This window comes from Bombina bombina, chromosome 1 (assembly GCF_027579735.1).
Source record: "Bombina bombina isolate aBomBom1 chromosome 1, aBomBom1.pri, whole genome shotgun sequence".
In the NCBI taxonomy this organism is placed as follows: Eukaryota; Metazoa; Chordata; class Amphibia; order Anura; family Bombinatoridae; genus Bombina; species Bombina bombina.
In genome coordinates this window covers 1,019,271,236-1,019,286,712 of record NC_069499.1, presented here as the reverse complement: position 1 = coordinate 1,019,286,712, position 15,477 = coordinate 1,019,271,236, and the positions used below count along the sequence as shown (strand labels likewise).

Below are 15,477 nucleotides of genomic sequence, written 5' to 3'. Positions count from 1 at the left end.
TTCTCCCAATGAAACTAGGAGATTCCTGATAGGTATATATGGAAGTGGAGTTACCTAGCAGAAATTAGAATGGATTGTATAATTTCAGGCAAGAACTTAGTCTATTGAAGGTCATAAAGACAGGGGGGGTTTCTTAGCCCGCCCAGGAGAGTGTGGTTAGGCAACCTGATCTATGGGAAATAGGTATAAGGATCTTATTTCTTAACAATTCTTACAAGGGGAGCTGTTCTGCAGAGTAAGGAGCCATCATTTTCATGCCAGCCCCTGGCACAGATCTTGAAACTAGGAAAGTATTCAATTCTGTTTTTCTCCTTTTTATTTTAAAACACTGTTTGCGTGTGTTATGTTATTTGTAACAACTTTTTATTAATAATGCATTGTGCATAATATTTTTGGCATAATAAATAATTCCTTTATTAAGTTTGGCCTTTGTCTAATAATTGAACCACGTTACTGAAAGAGACTGGAATATTAGAACTGTATAATTTAGGTTATTTTCTGCTAAATTGTATTTAGAGAGTTAATGTGTAAAGTCTGGGTTTTTTCTTAGGATTTTCCCTTTAATAAATTTTAAGTTGTGGCAGTATTGGAGCTATAGGATTGTTGGTTTAGTGTGAGTGGCATTAAAAGGGAGTTTTGGGCATTTCTCTTACGTCTAGTACAGACTAGGGAGTGTGGTTAACCCTTGCACCCACTAAACGGAATCACAAGCTTGCCTGGTGTGGCTAGATTGTGACCTATTTGTGACAGTAAAAGGGGGCAGATAACCCTTTCTGTGCCAAATAAGTGACTGGCGCAGGGTTGGATAACCTTGGTTCATCACATATGTCTCTAATTGTCCTCAGCAGGAAAGATAGATAAGGGGAAACTTAAGCTAAAACATGGCATTGAACATTATTTTGTAGAAAACAAACAATTTTTGGAGTTAAATTACAAAAAAGGAGGAAAAAAAGTAATTAAAAGTATACTGAAAAAAAATAACTTCACATAATTAAACATTTTATAATACTCACACTGTTTAAAATCCTTTTAAGATAAAAAATTGTGAGAGGCATTTGATCATCTGGAATCAAAACATATTGGGGTATAGCTACTTAAAGGGACATAATACTCATATGCTAAATCACTGATGCAGTATAACTGTAAAAAGCTGACAGGAAAATATCACCTGAGAATCTCTATGTAAAAAAGGAAGATATTTTACCTCACATTTTCCTCAGCTCACCAGAGTAAGTTCTGTGTAAAAAAATACTCAGCTGCTGTCCAGCTGCAGGTAAAAAATAAATACAAAAAAATGAAGAAATGAACTGCAGCCAATCAGCATCAGCAGTGCTGGGGTCATGAAATCTTTTACTGTGATCTCATGAGATTTCATAGTAAACTTCCTTAAACTGAATAGGGAAATAAAACGAGTGTGCATGAGGCTCACTCCCTTGCCTGTCCCGGGACAGACATACTGATTTGCTGCTTAAAGTCCTTTGCAATGGGGTTTGAATACTTAGGACATTTTGAGGTAAAATATCTTTCTTTTTACAGCTATGCTGCATCACTTTCAAGTGTTTCAACATTTGGGTATCATGGCCCTTTAAGTCTATTGGGAAATTGGAGAAATATGGCACTGGGGGCTACGTGTGTAGTTAGTTCATGTGATATCAGCATTTTGCCAGCTGTCATCCCCTCCAAAATGTCATCTCTTAAGTTATAGCTCAGGGTAATATACTTCTTATTTTCATTCCCACCGCTACATGAGGTATTTGTGGTGCTATTGTTTCAGAAGTCAGATTTGGAGAAAAGTTGACTTCTCCTTTGTTATGTCTTAGAGTTTGTGTGGTGCTATCTGAATGTCTCCTGCTTACATAAGCTACGTATGGTCGGAAAAAACTAGAATTGATCAGGCTTGAATTTACATCATAATTTAAATTTGGGTGCTCAAAAATGCCATTATTTAAAAAAATAAAGGAAACAAAATTACGACCTATTTTTATATGCAAACACAGCCGAATTGCTAGGTGAAGTTCTGATAAATGGAGGCCTTTCTATGTGCATACTTTCTAAGGCTCCAGCTCCTACTAAGCATGTGCAAGAGTTGACAGTATATACCTGTAGAAGGAAAAGGGCCCTCCTCCTATACTAGTTTTGTTTGGTCTGTTATGGATGTGTATCTTACCACAATTGTATAAGCCTGCCTTTGTACCCAGCATTATGGAATTTTGCGCCGCTATACAAATAAACAATAATTATATACAAATATAAGTTTGTGATTGGCTGATGGCTGTCACGTGATACAAGGAAATTAACGTCAATTTAGCATATTTTATCTTGCTTACTTATATTTTTGTATAATAATTATTTGATTGTAGTAATAATATTTGTTTTCCTATTACACAAAATATAATTACTTTCTTCAGAATTTAGATTTTTTTTGTTCCGCAAAAGGCATTGAGATCCTCATTATTCTAAATTATCTGAAAAGCCTATGAGCAGTCTTTGTTATTGTGATATTGTGCCTAACAAAGATTTTTTTCCTTTCTCTTTTTTTTCTTTGGGCCTTTATTATAGTGATATCGTAGAGTATAATTATTGCTTAAGGTTCATTCGAAAACCTATGCTACATTCCAATGATTCCAGGCCCAAATGTCATACTAAGGGCCCAATGTTCAAAAGATTACTGTGTCCGCTGAAAAATGTTGATTTCTGTCTTGCCAGTCTTGCAAACCTCTAAAAAAGCGGGCTAACCCTTGCCGTACAGACGCTTGGCAAAGTACCTTTCATAGGAAAGTATAAGGCATTAAATAGTCCAAGCACTTTTTTCCAATTAATGCAAATCTCAGCAGTGTGGAAGTGGCATATTTTCAAAATGTTTACATAACATATAATAGGCATGGCAGGCAGGGGGCGGGATTGCAGGCAAGTACAAAATGTTCAATGCTGAATTCCACCAGGGGAATTCAGCCTGCCAGAGGTGAGCTGCGGCGGACAGGGGCGCGTATGTGCGCCCCTGTCCGCCTCAACTTGATAAATCACCTCCTTAACTCTTATGGTGCTGCAAGCCTATTACAGGACTCTCCACTGTCATAATTGTTATACAAGTTACGCCCATGGAACGCTTATATATTTGCTATGTATGCAATGACCATTGTTAAAGACAAAAGGGGTTAACCCCTTTGTTAACGGGAATTTATAATAGAGCCTTTTGAAAATATTAATCTTTATTGAAGTTTCAAAAAGAAACAATGCCTTGTTTTTTTTTTGTAATTTACCTTTAAAAACTATATAAATATATTTTTTAAGTAGATTAGGTATTGATCTAGGCCAATTTTGGTATATTTAATGCTACCATTTCACCGCAAAATGCATTCATATAAAAAAAAAATATTCGTTATCTTTTTCACAAACTTTAGGGGTTCTCACTGAAATTATTTATATGTTCAGAAATAGCAGACATGCCCCTGAGCTGGCCGGCCGTGAAGGGGCGGAGCTGTGCGTAAAGGGGCGGAGTCTGAGCGTGACAGGGCCAGGCAGGAGCTGCCGTGGCTGTTGAGTGTCTGCATGAGAGAGAGCAGCACAAGAGGGGGAGAGAGAGCAAAAGAGAGGGGTGAGAGAGGGTAAAAGAAAAGGGTGAAAGTAACATACAGGGGAGGTAGAGAGCAAAAGAGAGGGAGAGAGTGCAAAAGAGGGGGAGATAGAGATCAAAAGAGAGGGGGTGAGAGAGAGATCAAAATAGAGGGGGAGAGAGAGATCAAAAGAGAGGGGGAGAGAGAGAGCAAAAAAGAGGGAGAGAACGCAGAAGAGAGGGGGGAGAGAGAGCAAAAAAGAGAGGGGGGAGAGATATGAAAGAAAGGGGGAGAGAGCAAAAGAGAGGGTGGAGAGAGAGCGGGCAAAAGAGAAGGTGAGAGAGAGAGTGCAAAAGATAGGGGAGAGAGCAAAAGAGAGGAGAGAGAGCGCAAAAGAGAGGGGGAGAAAGAGCAAAAGAGGGGGAGAGAGAGCAAAAGAGAGGGGGAGAGAGAGCAAAAGAGAGGGGGAGAGAGAGCAAAAGAGAGGGGGAGAGAGAGCAAAAGAGAGGGGGAGAAAGAGCAAAAGAGAGGGGGAGAAAGAGCAAAAGAGAGGGTGAGAAAGAGCAAAAGAGAGGGGGAGAAAGAGCAAAAGAGAGGGGGAGAAAGAGCAAAAGAGAGGGGGGAGAGAGAGCAAAAGAGAAGGCGGGAGAGAGAGCAAAAAAATGGGGGAGAGCAAAAGAGAGGGGGGAGAGCACAAAACAGAAGGGGGGAGAGAGAGAGCAAAAAAGAGGGGGTGAGAGAGCGCAAAAGAGAGGGGGGAGAGAGAGCAAAATAAATGTGGGAGAGAGAGTGCAAAAAAGGCGGGGGAGAGCGCAAAATAGAGGGGAAGAGAGCGAGAGGGTTAAGAGAGCAAAAGAGAGGGGGGAGAGAGAGCAAGAGAGGGGGAGAGAGAGAAAGCAAAAGAGAGGGGGAGAGAGATAACAAAAGAAAGGGAGATAGAGAGAGCAAAAGAGAGGGGTAGAGAGAGAGCAAAAGAGAGGGGGGAGAGAGAGCAAAAGAGAGGGGGGAGAGAGAGAACAAAAGAGAGGGGGGAGAGAGAGAGCAAAAGAGAGGGGGGAGAGCGCAAAAGAGAGGGGGGAGAGAGAGAGCAAAAGAGAGGGGGAAGAGAGAGAGCAAAAGAGGGGGGAGAGCAAGGGGTGGGACCGCTGTACTGCAAAAAGTGTCCCGTGTACACAGGCTTTTAGGACTAGTATATATATATATATATAAAACACACCAAATACAACTGTACAGTTAATCCACAATCCCCCAACTCATATAGGTTTATAATTAATCTACAAGTTTTATTTCACATTTGTAAATTGTATTGTCATTCCATACTATTTAAAAGGATCATTACATTAAACCCTTGCTGCACGTGGCGATACTGCATTAAACATTTCACCACTGGCAGAGAACACTCACATCCCACAGTGAATTGAACTAGAATGCCTCTTTGTAAGACTACCTTCAAACAATGAATCGAGTACCTTAGTACATTTCATCCTCACTTTGAATTGTGATGCAGATACCTTTACAACATATTGCTATTATGACAATACTTGGACATCAGGGATAAAGTTGAAAAATTACTTCTCAGATTTATGACTTGCAGATACCTTTTCTTATGGTTTTCTGTATTATAGAATAAAATTATTCACGTTTGTTTCATAGTGCATATTCACAGTGTTATTAGTAATATTTGTTTAAAAAACACATTAGTTGCTTTAACATTAGCATTCTAAGTGAATCACTTTTCTAACTCATTAATGCCATTTAGTATATATGAATAGTTTAGATCATTGGGTACCTAATTGCAACAGACATATATATACATATATACTGTATATATATATATATATATATATAAATGTTATTTTGTTAAAATATATTTGGATTGAATCCAGGGATATACCTATCGAAGTAACTATTAAAGGGACAGTCTACTCCAAAAACGTTATTGTCTAAAAAGATAAATAACGCCTTTACATTCCACAACCAACATTGTTTTAATAATATACAAATTTTCACATTTTTTGCCTGTTTCTAAGCAGGCCGCCTTTATCTCATAGCATTTTTATAGCTTTTCACAGCAAGACACTGCTAGTTCATGTGTGCCATATAGATAACATTGTGCTCACGCCTGTGGAGTTATTCATGAATCCGTTCCTGTGACGGATTTCGGCTACCCCGACTGGGCAGCTCCGTCAGAGGGTCCTTCTGATACCTGGAACCTGCTGCTATGTAGCGAAGAAAGTAATTTTAGCAGAGCCCACCCAAATGACTAGACAGGCTAGCACTCAGGTGAAAACACAAAGTACTCATTATTAAGAAACACACACAATATTTATACACAAACTGATCTTGATTAGTCTTATCAGTCCCTCAAACCTCCAGACAGGCTGGCGCCACCACAGTGTCCATTGTTCCCCAGTGTCCAGCAGGGATGGTGCATTCGGGGTGATCCCGGGGGAGCAGCGGCCCTTGGTCCCCAGCTGATACAGTCCAAAAAGTGCCCTGATTGATGGCTGGGGGCCGGAGCTAGGGGATGAAGGGGAGTCCGAAACCCCCGGTTCTCATGGGAGCTCCTCCCTGGCAATTACCCCACCTCTGGTCCTCCCCAAGAGGTATTAATTCCCTGAAGAACTGAGCTCTGGGACAAAGGACCGCTGGAGAAACCTGGGTTAAAGAGGACCGGGGATCTGAGATGATGCAAATGGCCGGTGGTTCCCTGGGGCTGGCGGTCTGCTGAATAGAGCTTGAAAACCCCGGTTCCCAATGGAGCTCACCTCCGGCAACTGGCCCACCTCTTGCCCTCCCCAAGGGGTACCAATCACCAAGAGAACGAAGAAAAATTGATAATAGGAGTAAATTAGAAAGTTGCTTAAAATTGCATGCTCTATCTGAATCACAAAAGAAAAAATTTGGGTTCATTGTCCCTTTAACCTTATTTGCAGAGGCCATTTAGTGAACAATATAAATTGACTTCTGCACTGATCGAGCAATTACTGTTAAGAATGTTGCAGAGTCATGGATATCATGGGAAATTAGTTAAAAAAGATAATCTTCAGAACTACATTAAGGGAATAGATGGCAACATAAACAATGAAAGCATGTTGCAATTTTTTTTGAGTCTATCACTTTAAAACCAGTATGTTTAATGCAGTACATTTTATGTTAAACTTATATTTAGATATTGTATGTATCATTTAACAGAGCTATTTACAAAATGAATACTTTTTTAAAGGGCAATTATATTCAAAATAGTATATGCTCTAATCCGTTACAGTATGTAATGTTATGAATATCGACCCTAGATAGAAATACTGCTTTGGGGCTCACATAGCACTGCTGACCTGAGTGGAAATTGCTGCTGATCCAATCAGCAGTGCATTTTTCTGCTCGGGTTGATTGACACCGCCTGCTAGCGGCCGATTGGCTGCAAATCTGCAGGGGGCGGCATTGCACCAGCAGTTCACAAGAACTGCTGTGCAATGATAAATGCTGACAGTGTATGCTGTCTGCATTTATCAATGTGCAGCGGCATGATCCGCTATATCGGATCATGTCTGCTCGCACCATAGTAAATAGGCCCCATAGTATTATTGGCTGTATAAATAAAACATCATATTTGCTTTAAGATAATGTATTTATCTTTTTAAATGTAATTAATGCTAGAATAAGCTTTGGTATATAATAGCATACTTTAATGTCTAAGGAGTAATTTATAAAAAGAAAAAAAAAATCTATACATCTATTAATATCTCAAAATAATAATAGAACTTTAATCACAAATGCATCATTTTCAAAAGTGTTTATGCTTAAAGGGATACTAAACCCACATTTTTTCTTTCATGATTTAGAGCATGCAATTTTAAGAAACTTTATAATTCACTTGTATTATCAATTTGTATTTGTTCTCTTGCTATCTTTATTTGAAAAGCAGGAATGTAAAGCTTAAGAGCCGGCCCATTTTAGATTCAGCACCCTGGATAGCGCTTGCTTATTGGTAGCTACATTTAGCCACCAATCAGCAAGCGCTACCCAGGTGCTAAACCAAAAATGGGCCGGCTCCTAAGCTTTACATTCCTGCATTTCAAATAAAGATAGCAACAGAAAGAAGAAAAATTGATAATAGGAGTAGATAAGAAAGTTGCCTAAAAGTGCATGCTCTATCTGGATCATTAAAGGGACATTCAACACTGCCCACAACATTAATCTAAGTTTCAAAACTAAATAAAAAGATCAAGCTCCAAGGTGCCCCCTTTCTCTTACTTACCGCCTTCACTGTTGAATCGTCATTGTTATCTTCCAAATTGGTGTCCTAACATGTCTTCCTAACTCCCCCCACCGTGACGTCTTCGCCTTCTTTCTGAAACTAGCAGCCAATGAGAGCCCATTCCCCGGACTGAAATCCAAGCGCGTTCACGGCCGTTACCGCATGCGCAATATACTAGGAACACTAAAAGCGGAACCAAAATAATCCAAGTTGTTTCCGTTCCGCTTATATTACATAATGGAGTACTATAAGTAAGATAATCGGAACGGACACAACTTGGGTTATTATGGTTCCGCTTTTAATGTTCCTATTGTATTGCGCATGCGCTAACGCCCGTGAACGCGCTGGGATTGAAGTAGGAGAAATGGGATATAACTGCCGGCTAGTTTGAAGAAGACGAGCTATACATTGCAGTGGGGGGAGTTAAGCAGCCATATTAGGAGACAAATTTTGAAGTTATCGATGAGGATTGAACAGTGAAGGCAGTAAGTAAGAGAAAGGGGGAACGTTGAAGCTTGCTCTTTATACTTAGTTTAGAAACATAGATTATTGTTGTGGGCAGTGTTGAATTTAAAGAAAAAATGTGGGTTTAGTATCTATCCCTTTAATGCTTATGCAGAATAAGTTTGTCTCAAACCAATTTATATTATATATGCTTCATCTTCCTATCTCATAAAACAGATACAAACAAGAAATTAATGCAACCTTGAAAAGGGTGTCATTATCATTTAGTCTAGAGGAGACTGTTCCAGAATAATCTGATCCTGAGTCTTTGTAAAGTTTCCTTAATAACTTTGTGATAAGGAAACAGGAAATAAGAACATGGTCATCTGTCATAATTCTGTGGAAAAGGGTTACCCTTATAAATGCAGTCATAGTTTACAAAACAGGTCGTCTTCCTAGAACAGAAGAAAAATAAAATAGAGGCTTGGAAGGCTCAAGAAGTAGCTGAGACCTTAGGTTATACAACCTGTTGGCGCTCTACAAATAACAGATAATAATAATAAATAATACAACACTAATAACACATAAATGTTATTTTGTGCTAATGATAAAGAAAGAATTAAAGGGACATTAAAGGGACACTGAACACAAATTTTTTCTTTTGTGATTCAGATAGAGCACGAAATTTTAAGCAACTCTCCAATTTACTCCCATTATCAAATTTTCTTCATTCTCTTGGTAAGTTGCTTAAAATTGTATGCTCTGGCCCCTATTTAAGAAAGTCTGGCAGACCTCGCTGAATACGGCGAGCAATACGCTTGCCGTATTGAGCATTGCACCAGCAGCTCACAAGAGCCCCCCCCTGCAGACTGGCATCCAATGGGCCGCCAGCAGGGGTGTCAATAAACCCGATTGGGTTGATTTCCAGTGATGTCTATCCGCATGCTTGGAGCAGCGATGTCTATCCGCCTGCAGGCTCGCCAGAAACACAGGGCATCAGGCTCCATTCTGAGCTTGATAGATAGGCCCCTCTATCTGAATCACAAAAAAAAAAATTGGTTTCAGTGTCCCTTTAAAGCAAATTTATTATTTATTGCAAAAGATATGTCTTGAAAAAAAATGTTTTAAAAACATTTAAAAGTAATTTTGTTAGAAACTGTGTAGCGTGTAGGAGTGTTAAGGTTCTACATTCTACGGAATATACTCCAGGATCTCTGGGGTGAGCAGAAACACTACAGTTTTTAAAGTTCTGATGTAAACAATTGCTTGAGAAATGAAACCAGGCAATTGCTGATGCGATTATGTGATTTCAAAGCCGGGATCACATCATGGAGGAGTACCTACAATGCTAGACACACACCCCAGTCCGATTTGCCACTGCCTAATAGGACATAGGACGTTCTATGCCGTCCTAAGGGCGTTAAAGTCTGGCGCTTTAGGCTGGCACAGAACTTTTTTTAGGCGTGGATGGTTTAAATTACAGCAGAAGCAAAGTAAATAAATAAGAAGTCTTTTTTTTTATGCTAAAGATTTTACGTGGAATGTAATTTTTGATATTAATGTCCCTTCAAACAAGTCTTAAGATTGTTCTTGTCCCAATGTCCCTATATAGGCCAAAAAGCTAATTCTGTAACCTAGATTTTCTTCAACATTATGCAAATTGCTAAAACTAACTAATTATTTGCAGATTAAAGAGAAAAAAAAAATACCTTTTTAGGGGTTGCGCGACAAGCACAGGCTTTACACAAAAGCAGGAGGTGCTAAAAAGGACATTTTACTGTATTTACACTTATCCATTCCCCTGCCAGTGAGTATCAATTTGTTTGCAAGCAGCTTCTTTACCTTTATTTTATCATTTGAAATAGCTATCTTCCTGCTGAAACTGCCACCTACATTGAAAATATGAATACTGCATTATTCTATATAGAAAAGCTATGTAAACAATAGGCAGCAGAGAAATAAACCTGTGGGGTGGGAGAGAGCACGGTCCAGTTGAACGAGTTTTCCAGTATCAGCGTAGAATACCAGGAATTCTTCTCAGCCAACATGCCTGTGTGCATTAACCATACTAAAACATATACTGAGTTAACATGTTTAAACTATTACTAGAACATGCATTTACATTTAATATAATGTATTAAAATATTTTAAGCCCATTTACTTTATGAACACGATTGAAACGAAATGAATAGCATTATTTAATTACATATAACCTCTATGTATCTCCATTGGGCGCGTTAAATAAACTTTTTTGCTGAAAAAAAAAAAAACACAAACAAAACGTTTTGGCACAATTCGGCTACTTTCGACATTCTCGAGTCTTTCGACCTCAATCACGATCTCGTCTTGATACGCGTGACGCGTCACCTCTTGGGGTCGCCTGATTTTTTTTTTTTTCTATTGGGTATCGCTTATTGTTTCCGCTTCTCCACATACGTTGTTGATTGGCTAACTGAGCTTCCATAGCTCATTCATTCTGTTTGCCTTTTCTTGTTTCCGTTATCCAAGCCACTCCCGTTCCCGCCCCACTCGTATAGTGGGCGTGTTGGGTTGCGCGCGCAACTGGCGGGAGATAGGAAATAACAATAACGCCCGAATCTGCCGCCCAGAGGTTCCAGTGACCGAAAAATGGCCCGGCGGGGCCGCAGGTGAGATCCGTCACCCCTATTATGTTCATTTAGCTTAATTTAATCTTTCCTTGACCTGAGTATGACAGCTGAGGCCTAAATATTCATTGAGTGTCACTGGACAGGGTGCAGAGCCCGCCGTAATGTACATAGCTTGTGTCAAAGAGGGCTTGTTGCACTATCACACTGTTTACTTATACACAAACATGCACTGCTCAGTGCTGTATTCCAGTGCTAACATTTTCTTGCTTGCATTTAATTGGATACCATTAAGAGAGATTAAAAAGTGTTAATCACAGAGTAATAATCTGAATAGACAGTAGAGTTAAAATAAAACTCGAATTTAGTTCTTTCTCTTATCCTTTGTTGAAAAAGCCAATTTCCTTGATGAGAGCATACCTAGGTAAGCTCATGGGCCTGTCTTAAACACTATGGAAGCAGTATTTTTAAAATTGTATAACTTTACATACTGTTACATGGGATATTTTTAAAGCCTACCTGGGTATTCTGTTCTTGAAAAGAGATGCGTATACAAAAGTAAACTTGAAAACTTTTTTTTTGTGTGTGTACACAATTTTTATTTTTTTTACATCCATGTCTGTCTGTTTCTCTCCTGTCATCCTCCCTATGTTGTCTGTCTTACACACACAACTTTTTATTTTTTCCCCTTGTTTTACACTTGGGTTGTCAGCTGACCTCCACTGAAGTACTGGAGGACCAGCAGGTGGTAGGTGGGTTATCTCCCCATCAGATCTGAGTTGGGAATTTGCTGACAGAAAGGACATCAGACCTTATGGCCTGCAGCTCCTTGCCATTTGTCTGTCCGTATCTGATTTATATCAGACGTGTCGTATACCCACAACCAGTTTGTTTAGTTATATCACCAGACATGCAGTTTTTAGTTCCCTGTCATGTTAAATACTGAATTCCTGGCAACCTTAGTGTCACATCTCTCTACCTTGTTCTGGGTGGTACAGTTTCCTTTTCTTGTTTGCTTTGCCGAGGTTAGTGGCACCCCTTTTTTATTATTTGAACTTAGTTGGTAGCTTTTGTCCCCTCTGGTTGCCAGGCATTTCCCTTATTTGGCCTTCTCTCTAACTCCTATTCAGATCAATTGCATTGTTATTAAAAATGTAAAACTTTTACTAAAGCATACACGTTAAGTTAGTATAAACACGTCTTTGCCTTTTTGTTGCTTTCAGCATTATCCCAGTGCTAACCAGCTCTGACATATAGCAGTAATTGTCAAATTCGTAGGTGCTTTTGTGAGCCAGCAGGGATTTTGAGCCGCCAGACTGGACAATATACAATATTATAGAAAGACTAGGTAAAGGCACTCCCATGGATTGAAACATAGGAAAATATTTTTATTTATTTTTCTACTTAAAAGGAAAACATTTCAGCTTTTTTCCTGAGCCATTGTCAAGGCAAAGAACATACTCTCAACAACAAAACTTCTGTAGTGGTAAGATAAAAACAAAAACAGAGGCGCCACATGTGTAGGTCAATATAAACAAGGAAAACCAAACAGCAGCAGATTAAGGGTACTCACAAAAGGAGCGGCACTCTGGTGTGCCAGCGGGGACAGGCTGGTGTTTTTACAGCAAACCAGCTAGCTGTATAACAGGTCCACAACGGAGACAGTCAGCACTGGAATTCTCTGCTTGTGAGTCCTCTAGCCGGTGTTCCTGGTATAAATTTTCCTTCAGCTGGAGCTGCAGTGGAGCAAGAGGGAGGGCTGGACTGCCCTAAGGTTACTGAAATGGAGACTATCACAACCACACCAGACTGCTGTACAACAGAAAAACTTTCCTGAATATTTGGAAAAAGGTGACATTTTTCCAAATATTCAGGAAAGTTTTTCTGTTGTACAGCAGTCTGGTGTGGTTGTGATAGTCTCCATTTCAGTAACCTTAGGGCAGTCCAGCCCTCCCTCTTGCTCCACTGCAGCTCCAGCTGAAGGAAAATTTATACCAGGAACACCGGCTAGAGGACTCACAAGCAGAGAATTCCAGTGCTGTCTCCGTTGTGGACCTGTTATACAGCTAGCTGGTTTGCTGTAAAAACACCAGCCTGTCCCTGCTGGCACACCAGAGTGCCGCTCCTTTTGTGAGTACCCTTAATCTGCTGCTGTTTGGTTTTCCTTGTTTATATTGACCTACACATGTGGCGCCTCTGTTTTTGTTTTTATCTTACCACTACAGAAGTACATCATCCTTTGGGGTGACGACAGAGAGCAGCCTATCAAGTTTTGGGACGTGGAAGACACACATTGGACTATTTCTGGCTAGCCCATTACTTTTTATAGGTCTTTAACATACCTATTGGTGTTTTTTTTATTGTTTTTTATCTACTGTATATATTGGGAACTGTACTAACCCCCTTTATATATATATATATATATATATATATATATATATATATATATATATATATGTATATAATATACACATATTTATAAATCCACATACATTTTGCTCACTAGCGCCTCCTATAGAAGCACAGTGTCCTGCACTCACTGTTTCTTCTTTATATTTACAACAACAAAACTTGCCTGGTTTACTAAAAGGGCTACATTTATTAGGGACATTATTTCTTGGATGTGCCAAGCGTTGTCATATAGTTCACAATCTTAACTGCTGTTTTAGGCAATTTGAGTCAAGGTAACATTATGTCAAGTCCGTTTTAGGTTTCTTTCTTTTCATGAACTAAGCCTGTTTTCTTTTATATCTAATAAATTACCACTCAATCAGGTGTTTAGCAAGAAACCATCCTAGGGAGCAGGATAATTTTATAGAAAATCATTAAAAGCACCTCCAGCATATTGCTGTCTGAACCCCTTGTTTTTATGTATTTTTTTTGGTACATAAGTATTACAACTTTGGTGTTTCCATATTTATGTAAACATTTGAGTGCTTGTTCTTTCCACTTCCCTCTTCCTCCCCCTATCAAGATCTTCTTGTATCATTTTTGATGTTTTTATGATACCTCTTTCATAGTTATTAACTCCCTGGGTACTATTTATCTATAACTCATCTAGATATTTGACCATTTTTGTTTGCACCCTGGTAACATCCTGCCTTTGCTTACCTTCCTTTTCTAGTCCTTACATACATTTATTCCTTGGATTCAACCTCAAGTTTTTCCATTCCTCACCTTCTCACCTCCTGCATGCAGTCCAGCCATAGTAATAGTTTAAAATTTGGCGTTTGTGTAAGGATACAGTGCAAGTATTTTTGTTTGCATTTTGGTTGAGTTGTTGTCTTGTCCCATTTTTGACATATACTGAGGGCTCTTCATTACTGCAGGTTAAAGAAGTGTTGCTTGGTGTATAGTGTAAATATATAACCTTTTTGACAGACGGTTAAAAAAAATCAAATGTTACCTTTTTAGTGATGAATTGGAGGACCTGCAGTATCAAGACACAGATTCTGATGTTCAAGAGCAGAGAGAAAACAGAGTGAAAGTAAAGTGGACTGCAGAGGAGGTAAGAATGCACTACACATAGCTGCTTTTCCAGTTTTTACTTGTCTTGTCTTTATTTCTTACATTTTGTGTTTTTTTTTTTTTGTTTTTTTTGTTTTTTAAAGTGATTGGAAACTTTCTTATTGTAATGCACAGTATATATAATTATCCTTAAAAACAGGGGCAGTTTCATTGATTACATTTTGTTTTTTATTACTCTTCCTTTGTTAAATATTTACCATTTAGAGATGGTAAACATCGAGCTGTATCTGTGGGAATCTCATCCTTATTTTAGCTGTGCAATAATGAATCTGGCTTCACCCTATCGTTGTGTGCCCCACATGGTGTCCAGCTTGTGGGGCACGCAATGATTGGATAAAGCCGTATTCATCAGCGCACGCAGTTAAAAGGATGAGATATTTACCATCTCCCAATGGTAAATATTTAAAGGACCAGTCAACACAGATTTGCATAATCAACAAATGCAAGACAACAAGATAATGCAATAGCACTTAGTCTGAACTTCAAATGAGTAGAAGATTTTTTTTTTTTCTGATAATTTTAAGTTGTATTTTTCCACTCCCCCTGTACCATGACAACAATCAGCCATTCACAAATGCATACACACTTATTCTTGCACATGCCCAGTAGGAGCTGGTGACTCAAAGTTTAAATATAAAGACTGCACATTTTGTTAATAGAAGTAAATTGGAAATTTGTTTAAAATGGCATGCTCTATCTGAATAATGAAAGTTTAATTTTTGATTGAGTGTCCCTTTAACAATGGAAGCGTTTTTAAAAATGTTTAATCAATGAAACTGCCCCTGTTTTTTCAGACTAATTGTATATACTGTGTGTTACAATAAGAACGTTTTTTTAAGCACAACCTATATACTAAACTAAAAGTGAGATTTTTAATTTTGCACAAGCTTAAAGGTACCTTAAAGGTAGAAACATCTGTTTTGCACATTTTCCTTAGACCTATTATATATAAAAAAAAATTACAGTTCCTCTACGTAAGTATTATGCTCTACAAATTGAAAGCTGCATGAAACTGCACTCCTATCTGATTAAATGTTTATTTTCTTGTTTTCACTGTTCTCCTTTTGCTCAGATCCAAAAGACACTT

General features: G+C 38.7%; 1 protein-coding gene across 1 annotated transcript in view; it reads left to right on the top strand.

The window, feature by feature from the left end:
• The first annotated feature begins 10,813 nt into the window (after positions 1-10,813).
• MYBL2 (MYB proto-oncogene like 2) overlaps positions 10,814-15,477 on the top strand; it is a 214,011-nt gene continuing 209,347 nt past the window's right edge. Inside the window, exons 1-2 of the mRNA XM_053716325.1 lie at positions 10,814-10,904; positions 14,277-14,370. Of these exons, the coding sequence (XP_053572300.1) occupies positions 10,885-10,904; positions 14,277-14,370 (114 nt within the window). The 5' untranslated portion in view covers positions 10,814-10,884. The remainder of the gene's footprint in view (positions 10,905-14,276; positions 14,371-15,477) is intronic.